The 12,919-nt window shown below is 38.2% G+C and overlaps 1 protein-coding gene across 10 annotated transcripts in view; it reads left to right on the plus strand.

Moving 5' to 3' along the window:
* The window catches only part of LOC116709039 (ryanodine receptor 3), a 109,615-nt gene that overhangs the window by 33,319 nt on the left and 63,377 nt on the right, over nucleotides 1-12,919 (plus strand). For all 10 annotated transcript variants that reach the window (XR_004336805.1, XM_032547280.1, XM_032547285.1 and 7 more), the window contains 11 exons: nucleotides 12-105; nucleotides 845-919; nucleotides 1,685-1,841; nucleotides 2,221-2,385; nucleotides 3,147-3,268; nucleotides 4,060-4,240; nucleotides 7,809-7,944; nucleotides 9,311-9,406; nucleotides 9,671-9,789; nucleotides 11,024-11,157; nucleotides 12,523-12,764. Coding sequence is in view for 9 of the 10 variants with exons in the window: in XM_032547280.1 (XP_032403171.1) it covers nucleotides 12-105; nucleotides 845-919; nucleotides 1,685-1,841; nucleotides 2,221-2,385; nucleotides 3,147-3,268; nucleotides 4,060-4,240; nucleotides 7,809-7,944; nucleotides 9,311-9,406; nucleotides 9,671-9,789; nucleotides 11,024-11,157; nucleotides 12,523-12,764 (1,521 nt within the window). In the remaining variant the exon portion in view is untranslated. The remainder of the gene's footprint in view (nucleotides 1-11; nucleotides 106-844; nucleotides 920-1,684; nucleotides 1,842-2,220; nucleotides 2,386-3,146; nucleotides 3,269-4,059; nucleotides 4,241-7,808; nucleotides 7,945-9,310; nucleotides 9,407-9,670; nucleotides 9,790-11,023; nucleotides 11,158-12,522; nucleotides 12,765-12,919) is intronic.

Below are 12,919 nucleotides of genomic sequence, written 5' to 3' on the forward strand. Positions count from 1 at the left end.
GTCTTGAATAGGCTACCTGTTGGGTGGCCATGTGATGCGTCTATTCCACGGTCATGACGAGGTGGTGAGCATCCCAGGATCAGACCAGAGTGAAGAACAGCAGAGGTGTGAAACACTGACAAAACAGCACGTATGAGCTCAGAGTTAACCATTGCCTTTGCTTTCATCACACTTTATTAAAATTTCTCTGACCAGCATGAACACTTTGACATCTGCAGGAGCAAAAGATGGCAGAATTAAAACAGAAAGAAGGAAGGGTGGATAAAAAAAAACCCAGCAGGACATGAAGTGGGTCATAACTACAGACATGGCCCATGCACACACTCAACAAGGTGCTGGGAGATGTGCTTCCCTATTGGACACACAGACACACACAGCGTCTATTTTTAGAACAGAGCATGGCAAACATGGAGGCGGTATTGGATAATTCATTTTAAGCTTTGGCTTTTCTCCGAGTGTTGTCCTTGAAATTTAAGCAGCTTTCCCTTAAGACACATTTTATTTTTTCGAGCCAGATCAAACCCACTGCGAGCTGACACCACAGGGTGATGAGTGTTTTCTCTTATCTTTGAGCTCAGTCACCCATATATTGCTGATAGACAGTGTCGCTGTGGGTTATCAGGGCACACGTGTCTCTGTTTGAAGGATGGAGACCCAGTGTCAAAAAGAGTGAATGCACCCCATGTGGTGGTGTGTGTTTATGTGTTTGAGCCAGACATCTCTAGAAATCAGGGTGATGAATGAGGGTTGCACAAAAGGTGGGATTCTTAAGAGCTAGGATGAATGACCTTGACGGTGGCATCCACAGTCAAACCAAACATTTCTGCTTCTCTGGCTTTCCCAGGATAGTCAACTATGAGACGGGCAAAGCAGGTGCAAAGGCAAGGTCCTTGTGGAGGTTGGAACCACTACGAATCAGGTTGGAAATAATTCCCTCATGTCTTTATCCATCTTCTATGTTTCTTTAAATGTATTTGTCTTACACTAGTTTGTACTTTCACCCCTTTCTGTCTGCAATTTTGTATGACTTTTTCTGTCTCTGTAATCTCAGGGTTTTCTTTAACATTTTACACCAAATCTAATTTCCTGTCACAAATGATCACTTTTTTTTACTTATGACCCTGTTTAACTTATCATAGGTTTTCTGCATCAGGTAAAGAAAGCAATGGACAAAATTTAGAGATGTTTTTGAGATGTTTGAAGAATGTCTTGTGATTACACTCTCCTACCTGAGCTGTAGATCCCTGCAGGACTTCCAAGCTTATTTAATTAAAGCTGTGCTTGCCTGGCCGTCATGATACTTCTTGTTCAGTAACGCTTTCTAACAAACTTCTGAGTTCTTCAAGTCATTATTTTACTGATAATAAATAGCACAAGTCGCTTGTGTTTGCTAATTAGGGGAGTTCTGAAAACAGCTGATTGCACTAGAATTCATTTATAATTAATGAGGTAAATCCAAAAGTCATACCTTAATTACCATATTTTCAAATTTGTTTGTAAAACATTTTGTATCAATTTCCTACTACTTTGCACTGTGAACCACTTTGTGTTCATCTATCACCCAAAATTCACAACAATTTCATTATTATTTGAGGTTATAATGTTACAAAATGTTAATAATTGTAAGCTGCATGAACTCTTCAGCAATGTCACCAGTTCTCATGTATTTCTCTATCATTTGCAGTTGGAGTGGAAGTCACATCCGCTGGGGGCAACCGTTTCGACTACGTCACCTGACAACAGGTCATTACCTGGCCTTGACTGAGGACAGGGGGTTGGTGCTGCAGGACCGGGAGAGGTCAGACACCATTTCTACAGCTTTCTGCTTTAGAGCATCAAAGGTAAGTACATACACACAGAGATACAATTTCATAAACATACCACAGCAAATATGGGCTCTTCATTGTGTTCTTTGATTTGTATTACATGGGTTCTAACAAATCATGTCTGAACCTAAGACTTGAGAGATTTTGTGGTTGATATTCTCCCTAATGCAACAAAACTACTATAGAAATTAGAGACTGTTTCAATAGTGTTTTTCCTGAATGTAACCCCAATGAAATCATGCAGCAGGTCAGCTCCTGAAACTGTGATCGTTTGAACCATTAAGGTCATATGCAGTAGAGTTATGTGGCTGTTTGATTTGATTTGCTTGTGTTTTATGCATTTAATTGTTATTTCACATGACGGCTTTCTTCATTCCCTCCTGAACTTGCACAGGAGAAGCTGGAGCAAAGCCCCAAGCGGGACATTGAGGGCATGGGGGTGGCAGAGATTAAATATGGAGACTCGCTCTGCTTCATCATGCATGTAGCAACAGGTCTGTGGTTGTCCTATCAGGCGCCTGATGTCAAATCTACTCGACTGGGTCCCCTCAAGAGAAGAGTGAGCATTGACATACACAAATAAACATAAATAAACAAAAATGATAAATAAGATTCCTTGGAGCAGATGATTAGTCCAGGTATAATGAGCTCAGTGAGTAGGATGATTGGTTATTGGGGTTTATTCTAGTTCTATTAGTTCTATCTGAAAACTTTTTCATTGGTTTTGCTCCTAACAAAATTATTATACGTTTTGAAAATTGTGTTATAATCTAACACTGCTATAAATCTCTCTTCAGTTTTACCCCTGAACTGTCCTCTTTCTTCTTTAGTACTAATGATGCTGTTTGTTTCCAATGTTCTCTGAAATCTTTACAGAACAGCTGGATTTACACATGTGTAATTTAACTGAAGTTATTACACATAGTTTGACTATATTTACTGATGATGAGATATCTGAGAGCAGTTGATTGCAGTGGACGTTATTTAGGGGTGTTAGAGTAAAGAGGTCTGGCACAAATGCACTCTACACTTGGTAAAACTTCTTTCCTAAAATCTCTGCTTTGCTCCTCACCTAAAATCCTTCTAAAATACTTTGATGTCTGTTGTAATGTGACAAAATGTTGAGAAATTATATGGTTTAGATTAACTTTGCAAAGCATTGTGCATTCAGTAATGCTTGTGCAATCGGACCACCTCTTGTTTTCAGCTATGTTCTTGTGAGTGTCTTTTAATGCTGGCTGAGGATACTCAAATCTTTTTTCTATTCTATTTGCCTCTCACCTTTCTCCTAAATCATCTGATCATCTGTTTTTCCCCAAGGCTTGTCTTCACTCTGAGGGTCATATGGATGATGGGTTAACCCTGCAGCGCTGTCAACATGAAGAGTCTCGAGCCGCAAGAATCATCCGCAACACAACGCTGCTCTTTAACCGATTCATCAGGTATGCAAAACATTGCTCACCTATGTGAGGAAGGTTGTGGATGTGCAAATTGCCCATTAAACCAAATTATCCACTTAAAACAAATTAGAGATCTCTTGAGATAGTTACCTAAAAAAAACATTCAGGTAACTGAAACACCTGCTGATGATGAAGGAGCACAACTAATAAGACAATACAGCTCACTCCCTTGTGGCACCATGTTACAGAGATTATAGCTGAAGCCAGAACATTGATCTCTCAAAGCCCCACAGTCTTTCACACAGTCACACGTTGTGATGTCACCAGTGGAAATTCATGCTCTAGGCCTGTGAGTTTTGACTAAATGAGAAGCCCAGCCTACAGATCGCTTGCTCAGTGGCCCTGTCTGGTGCTTGTAAATGGCAACTATTTCAGCAGGGACGGAGGCCAGCTTTGAGAAAGGACCACTACAACTGGACTCTATTTTTAATTTGTTATCAAAGACCACTACCTCCCTCTGGGTCCCTGTCGTGTCAACATGTGAGGAGGTGTCAGCCTCCCTCCTGCAGCTATGACACATACATCTCCCCCCTTTTATCCCTCCCACGCATACGACAGAATCTATTTTTAGCAGGTTAGCGGAAATCAGTTATTCAACATGAATGAACTTGTGGGTTAAACACTGCTAGTCATCACTGCCTGTCCTTACATTCGCACAGCTACCCAATAGGCGTACTTTTATTGCCTTTATGATTCATTGGGCAATTTTACGATCGTAATTCTCAGTGGGAATTGTTGTAATTATGTGTCTTGCTTCTGTCTATCTGTCGCAGAGACCTTGATTGCCTGAGCATTAAGAACAGGACCCTTGTAGCCTTGCCTGTCGAGGAAGTGCTCCAAACACTCAATGACCTCATCACCTATTTCCAACTCCCTGATGTTGAACTGGAGCATGAGGAGAGGCAGATAAAGCTGCGTTCACTGAAGAACAGACAGAACCTCTTCAAACAAGAAGTGAGTTATACCATCACAGAAGGCTGTGAAAATGCATTATGGAATATGACTTAATAACAGAAGCAAGTCTTGTCTCTACCATTGAAGCCTTTATCAAAACAAAACATCAAACCAATACAGCCCCTATAAGGGCTCCAATGCCCAAAAAATACCAATCAATTATGCAGTCAGGTTGCTATTGTAGATTGATACCTTTTAAGCTCCAAATAAAGCAATAGTCTTAGGTTTAATCTATTCACCCATCAATCCTTCAATGCAGGTTTGTTTTCAAAGCATCAACATACTTTAAAAACATGCATCAATATCAATATCTGCTCTAAATTCAGACAACTTAACTAAATAGTCTAAAAAAGAATGCAATTTGGTCATTAAAAATGATCTTGAACTCTGTTGAACATTAATGAAGCACTCAAGAAGATGCTGCACCTCTGTATTAAAACCACTGCAGCAAACCTAGAAAAATAATTAGCTTTACTCGTAGCAGATGCGCAATGAAAACCAAATCCATTGGATGAGTCATTCAGTAAATTTGTTTTTTGAGAAATGTTATCGTAATCATTGTCACTGCTCCTATATATTAGTTTTGCCTCGAAGTGATCTCAGTTGTTTTTTTAAATTCCATCCAGCTGTTCAGAAATGGCTTATAGCTCCAGAACCTCCTGTACCAAACTGATCAAACTGTCACATCTCATACATCTTCTGGACAACACATATGTTTTATGGTTCAATTGCCTTAAAATTATTTAATATTTATTTAACCAGATAAAGTCAATTCAAATTGAAATCTATTTTACAAAGATGATCTGACTTAAGGTTATTTGGTCTAAAAATGAAGACTAGACATAGTCTACAGAGTGGCTGCAGACAATACTACTTTTGGGCTTATTCTTTTCCAAAATGACTGTAAGGCACAGATCTCTGTCAGAAAACTCGATGTCGATTTTTTTGTACCTCATTAATATAGATGAGCATTTTAAATAGTGATAAAAATTTTTTTTGTACATTACTCCTTTTTATTTTTACTATTCTGGTTCACCTAAGGGATAATTGTACAATCTTTGGTTGTGAAAATGCATAACTACTTTCAGGCACTATTAAACGTTTTGGCCAAAAAATGTTTTATAGAGCCCATAATCATCTTGAAATTATTTTTAGGTGGATCTTCATGTAATTTCTGCCAGAGAATGACATAAATGGTGCAAGAATTGTTATATTTTTTTCAAATAATTTTTCCCCTTTATTTTCCATATTTATGGAAATATGGAAAACCTTTCTATTTTCTTTTATGGAAAGATTTTTTTTCTTTCTTTTTTTCTAAATCAAAGTATAATAACAAAATGTCTGTTCTTAACAGTAAAAAAGACACATTTCTTAGACTTCATGGTTTTGTTAAAAAAACGATTAGTTATCTTTAGTGAAATGTAGCTCTTGTGGCTATTGGCTAATTTTATTTCACTGGATTATAAAGGTTTCTGACCTCTTACTTAAGAACTTTCCTGAAAATGGGTGAATGTTCAGCTCTGCATAAAAGCTGTGGAAGAGAAATTATGAGTTATGTGATTGTTTAAATTTGACAGCATGTTTGGTTAAGCTGAGAATGGAAGGAAACCTGTGAGAAGTGTCAGAGGTAAGACCAATTGAGGCATGTTTCATTGCTGTTATGTATTTGGAGGCACAGGAAATGAAGGTGTCAGCAGTTTCAGTGCTATAAGTTTTCCCCGGAGTGAACATGAGCGCACTGAAGCTGCTAAGCTTCCAGGGCCTAAATTACTTTTATCAATTACACAGTATGTCAGCTGGTATAGTGAATAGCCGTTTCACCTCAGACATCCAAACGTTATTTGTTCTGCAACAATAATTACAATGATTTAATCTTAAAGAGATCTGATGGTAAGTAGTTAAATTCAAAATCTTAAAATATTGCCATGAGGTCTTAATCCTTTTTCTTTTTCTTTGGTATGATATGATAAAATGAAATCCTCTGTGACGTTCCTGATATATTGCCTTCTGTAGGTTAGTTTGTCAATGAAAAAAGCTGACTCATGATTTTTGCTGGTGTTATAAATCATTTGAAATTTCCATTTTGTCTTTTTAACCCCCTCCATTTTGCATATGAGATCACTGTAGGCATTCTTATGTGGCATAAATCATTGGCACGTGAGGGGAGAGAGCTGCATCTATGACAGTGACTCAAATAAAAATTTGGCAACAGCTTTTACAAATGGAGCTCAATAATTAATTAATGAGCGGTTGCCTTTGATATGAAATGTCTTGATATTTAACAGTGTAGAATTCAGAGGTCACTTAACTACATTTGGAAGAAAACAATACAATAAAAGATTATCAAATTGCTGTCAAGTATTTGGTTGCATGAGTTGGCAGACAGACCTGTCTGAATCCTCCCTGAATGCTGTAGCACCACTTAAAAAAGATATCATCAGCAAACTGACTGCTGGTCCTTTCTGAAAAGGTTATTCAATATCCTTTTTAATTATAAATCAGGGTTTTTTGTTTGTTTTTTGTGGGTTTTGTTGAAAACTTTAGGCTGTAACCTTCAGCAAGAACTGGGATGGTTCATGACTTAGTAAAAAGCAGCTCCTCCAAGTCCCAACTACTTGAACTTGAATCCCAACTAGAAAAAGGTGAACTACTCCCTCTATGTTCAGTCAGTCTCTACCTTAAGTTGAGGAGTTCTTGGTGACTTCTTCACAAATAATAGTAGAATGGAGCAGGAGATGCATAGATTTTTGTCTTGGTGAGTCGAGCCCTGGTTTATTGGTCCTTTTACATCAGGACACTCACCTAAGGTCATGAGATGTGGATAATGACCCAAAGAACATCTTGTAGATGAAATGAGCTTCCTCCCCAGGGTGCATCAGAGTAGAGCTGGAACTGATTTGAAGATTTTCCTGGCACATCCCTCTGGTTGGAGATCAAACCCCGCTAGAGGGACACTATACCCTTTTTGACTTGTGAACCCATTTACATCCTCCAGATTGAGTTGGGGAGTGTCACTGGGTGGAGAGATGTCTTCATTCCCCTTCTAAACCTATATCTTTCATGACAATTCAGATAAGGAAAGGAAGATTCATGGATGTATGGATGGACCTATACCAAGGGCAGCTTTACTACTTCCTTTCAAGTGCACTTGTTTATGTCTTAGTGTGTTTCCTATTACAGACATAGCATAGGTTCATCTATTTGCTTCTGTCACCTTCAGGAATGTCCATCATTTTGTCTTTTTTTGTAATAAGTCTTCAGGTATTTCTTGATTGCATCAATTGCCACAAGCTTTGGAATTGTATTGAGCAGTGACCTCTGCCACTTGTTCTACAACTGAATATTGACAATAGTTTGTGCCTTTGCGTTAGGACTATACCACTAATCTATCATTAACAAAAATATCGCTGCACATGATATCCATATTTAGAAGAACAGTGAATAGAAATAAATGCTAACTAATTATTTAAATACCATGCTTTCAGACTGTCTTGTAATATGACCCTTGTTTAATGCAGCACAATAAATTTTAGATGTAAAGACATCTCTGATTTCTGTGTTTTTTTAGGGCATGCTGACCCTTGTCTCCAACTGCATTGACAGGCTAAACGTCTACAACAGTGCGGCCCATTTTGGGGAGTGTGCTGGGTCAGAGGCCGGAGCTGCCTGGAAAGACATTCTCAACTTGCTTTATGAGCTTCTGGGTAATAAACTGGTTTCATAATCGTCCCTCATACACACATAAATTTGCATGTTTGAACTAACTCTGTACTGTTATCGGTCTCAGAGATGTGAGTTATTGGGAGAAAAAATGGTTGGAAGTGTGATTATTTTTTTTGCTGCTAATCTGACAGCTAACCAATGCTTGGCACATTTCAGTTATATATAGGCATGTTTTTAAAATAATAATAAATAATCCCATTTGATGCCAACAGCCATTTAACTAGAGATTAGCCAAAAAATCAGCTGTTCATCTAAGTTGGCCAATTGATTGACCCTGACAACAGGGAAACTCAACAATCCACTCTTTGAAGCAAGTCTGGGGTTTATTCAGATTATGAAAATAGACAGAAACCTAATACAGATAACAGGCACTCAGTGCAGAAAATATGTTCTGTCTAATCATGCTGTTCTTTCAACCTCTGTCTCTCATGGAACACTTGGAAATGTTTGCGACCAAAATATTTTTCTATTGTTACGTTTCTTAAAGATAAATCCTAATTAGCATGTCAATTCTTTGCAAATTCCAAAAACAGACAATGGCAGTGTGTGTACGGAAGCAGCTATACCTTTGGCACCCACCACAAAGAGAATCACTGTGTCCCCTCTTGGCACCTTTTAGTCAGTGAATGTCAAATTTCATCATTATCTTGTTTGCTATCTGTTTTGTTTGTTCTTGCCATGTTCTCCACATGACCCAGTGTCATTAACCCTCCTGTCCAACAATCACTTTTAGCCTCTTTTACACACACTGTTATAGTCCTTCTCTGACATCTCTCACTAAACCATGACAATTGCATATTTTTGCTCTCCTTCTATATTTGCTCATGTCTGCAACCTTATGCAAAGTTTATCTTTCATCCAGACAAACTGAAGCCCTTCTACCCTTCAAGAATGTCCTTCATGCTCTTGTTTATACTGATTTCACCTCCTTGCTGAAATTAGTCTTCCATCCACGTCTCTCTCCCCTGTTCCCTCCTCCACACACCTGATGTAGCACAGCGCTAACTGGATTTGTGTTGCCTTCTTCCTTTCTTCCCTGCATGTCTGCATCCCTTGACCCTGTCTTTTTGCTGCTAGGGCATTCATTAAGTGAGTTTGTTTGTCAGCAAGTGTTGATGCATTCTCCTTGTCCTACCTCTTTTGTCTACCTTAGGCACTTTCAGGAATTAATATGTATAAAAATGTCAAAGCAGAACCTCTGGCATTGGCATTAGTTTAAGGTGTCCCCATTCGGGCGACCTTGTTATGTTGTTATAAAAGGTATCATGCAAGCTTTGAAATGTACCAATCAAACATGTTGGTCTGTGGTGCAACATTTAACTTACCCACATTTCTTGTGATTTACAGCGGCATTAATCAGAGGAAACCGGAACAACTGTACCCAGTTCTCAAACAATTTAGACTGGCTTGTGAGCAAGTTGGAAAGACTAGAGTCCTCTTCAGGTACACCCATCATTCGTCATCGTTACTGTACTGTGCTTCCTGTTAAAGAAAAGCTTTTCAAGATGACCACTGAAACACATTCCCTTCTTTAAATGAGCTTTTGAACTCTTGGCAGTGTTTGCCTTTTATACATAGGCATATACTGTATATGTACCAACAGTGCTTCATATTGAATCATGCAATCTGTCTCTATGACAAGTGTTCTCTGCTTTGTCTTTCCCTTTTGCTGGTGTTAACTAATTGATGCTTTTTGTGGGTATGCAGGCATCTTGGAAGTTCTGCACTGCATCCTAATTGAGAGCCCTGAGGCACTCAATATCATTCAGAAAGGACACATTAAGTCTATCATATCACTGCTCTACAAGCATGGACGCAACCACAAGGTAAGCTCTGAACAGCCATTCAGTAGTCAGTGTTAATGTGGGACATTGTTGCAATGTGAAATACACATCTTGGTTTTAGCGTTGATGTAGAAGTTTATTTTCCTTCCTTTTTGTCTCATTACAACTACAAGGCTTGATGTATTTTATTGGGATTTTAAGTGAAAACCAGCATAAAGTACCATTACTGTTAAGTGGAAGTGAAATTATTCACAGCGTTCAGAATAATTTTCAAGGAAAATATGAAAATGATTGTGTGCAGCTGGTAATCACATATTTACCATGTGTAATATAGAAAACTCTATAATGGAAACAGGTGGTAGTTTGAATTTAATAACATAAGAGAACAACAGTTTGAGGTTTCTTCTGGGTCTACCATTTTGATTTGTGGTATTGAACCATTTTTTAAGTGGTTAGTATAAACAAAAGGTGGAACAACTTCAACAAAGCGTTAAACCAGCTAGAAGAACTAAAATTAACAAAGAAATACTGAAATAGATTTAAAATTTTTCCTGAAACAGAACATGCAGTTTGCAGCAAGGATAGTTACAGCAAGCCTTAAAATAGTAGGTTATATGATACATGTATGCTTTCCTCTTCACGTTAAACTTACCTAAAGAGTAAACTTGACTCACATTTAATTGAAAACAAGTTTTCCCTGGAACTCTGTGTTTATCTTCTCCTCTTCAGCTATTTATTGACTGAACATATCTTGTACCAGCATAAAGCTCCTCTCCTGGCAGAGGGTTTCTGGGATGTTAGGTTGCGATGTCTTCCTGACATAAATAAAACTGTTTACCATTGTAATAAAATCAAAGAGCAGACAGCTGGCTGGCTGAAGTCATAAATCTGCCTGAATGCATAATTTTTCGATGAAAGCAGAAGCAAAAGGTCAATGATTAAGTGGCCTGTCACCCTTGGCTGAGCCTCCTAGGCCATTTAATCCGGTGCTATTGTTAAGTGAATATTATTAGATATGTTTTTTTACCTCCAAGTAGCATCACACAGTAATTATGCTATGGTTTAATGAAAACTGGCTGTCCCCAGAGCAACAACTTGGACAGTGATTTGCAATGCAGATCATTAGCCATTTATGGGAAAATATGGATTTATGTTGACATGCTTAATTTGAAAAAAAATAAAGTAAACATTTAATCAACTTCTGGGAAGCTATTGTGTTTTTCATTCCTTCTTGTAATCCTTCCTGCTGGCTTGCTTTCTTCTTCTTCTTCTTCAGATTTTGGATGTACTTTGTTCGCTCTGTGTGTGCAATGGAGTAGCTGTTCGGACCAATCAGAATCTCATTTGTGATCACTTGCTGCCCAAAAGAGATCTGCTATTGCAAACCCAACTGGTCAATGATGTCCAGAGGTGAGAAAACTATCCGTTTACCACAATGAAATCATGCCTCTTAAAAACTGCAATTCAGGAATTGTTTTATGTCCAACTAAAAGCAGTGAAAAGAACATTACACTATAACTGGACCCACACACCTATTTAAACACATACTTAAGCCAAGAGATTGTTTATAGTTTGCATAAAGCAGCTCGATTTTATTATGTGCAATGTAAAGTGAAAGAATATACTTTTCTGACACCGTTAAGCCATTCTAAATATGTAGTTGATCTGTACCTAGACTAGCTTGTGACGCTTTCAAATTACTGCATGCAATTAAGACAATTTTTAGATAATTTGAGGCTTTCTAACTGATTTCTTACAATCCTTGTCGTTCTTCTCTGAAATCGCAGCCCAGAACACAGAAATCTAGGCAGAAAAGCCCTCAAACAAAATCCTCTTAACCTTACAGTATCACGACTGTCAATAAGCTGTGTCTAAAGGTTGTTTTTGCTAAAAGAAAAACATTGTACCAGCATATTGTCCCCACCAGGCTACAAGGAGACAAAGCCGTTTGTAAACCTTCTGGCTAAAGATCCGATCCAAATGTGTGCTTGTTTCTCAGGGAAGCTTAATTACATAATCTCCAAAATATCTAGTCGGCCCTTCTTTTTCTTCTATGTTGTTTCATATCACTACTGTTACCCAGGTTTTTTTGTTGTTGGAGATATCATCTTTTCTTTTACCTGCAGGGGTTTGCCTGCACACAGTCACTGTAAGCTGACAGATGTTCTAACATTTTATCTTTATCTATTTCTCCCTAATTTCCAGTCAGCGGTGCTTCTTCTCTTCTTGTTTGTTCTACTCCCTCTTTTTTTTCTGGAGGTCACTTTGTTTTCTTCAGTCTTTGCTGCAAAGTTTAGTTGAGTTTTAAATGCAGTGAAATTTATTTTAAATTTGTGTCTAGTAACATGCACTCAATCTTTATTAGGAACTCCCACTCATTAGGTTTTTACTCAAGTGAAATGTCTGATGAGTCTGTTATGTCAATAAAAATGGTTTTAGGTCTGTATTTGACTGAAAGATGAACAGGTTAATGGGGCACACTGTCAAAGACTTGTAGAATCATAATTTAAAATAATCTAACAGTATCACGGATCAGGGTTGAATAGTAGTAATACATTTTTAAAACTTAACACATTTAATCTTAACTTTGAGAAACAAACATCATATTTGCACTTTCAATAAAGATACTTGAAGTAATACTGTTGTCATTTAGCCTTATTCTTTGCATAGTATGCACTTTTCTTGAGGGTAAATTTCCATATTTACAGTGCAGTCCTGACAACGTCTTTTATGGTGTGATGCACATGATGATTTCTTGTTTCACTTCATTTCCAGCATGAGACCAAACATCTTCTTGGGGGTCAGTGAGGGCTCTGCTCAGTACAAGAAGTGGTACTATGAACTGATGATTGATCAGGTGGACCACTTTGTGACCAGTGAGCCCTCTCACCTGAGAGTGGGCTGGGCCAACACCAAAGGTTACGCACCCTATCCTGGAGGAGGGGAGGGCTGGGGGGGCAATGGAGTTGGTGACGACCTCTACTCATTTGGCTTTGATGGGCTTCATCTTTGGTCAGGTGAGTAGTAATACATTTTGAGTGGAAGAAAATTTGTGAAAGTGTGTGTTTGGTAGTTACAGTAATAACCTAACAAGTCAAAGATGAATGGTATTCCTGGGAGTCAGCCAGGTTACATCCAGACAGTGAGTACTCTGCTGGAGTGATTTCCTTGC

This window comes from Xiphophorus hellerii, chromosome 19 (genome assembly GCF_003331165.1).
Source record: "Xiphophorus hellerii strain 12219 chromosome 19, Xiphophorus_hellerii-4.1, whole genome shotgun sequence".
NCBI classification, from domain to species: domain Eukaryota; kingdom Metazoa; phylum Chordata; class Actinopteri; order Cyprinodontiformes; family Poeciliidae; genus Xiphophorus; species Xiphophorus hellerii.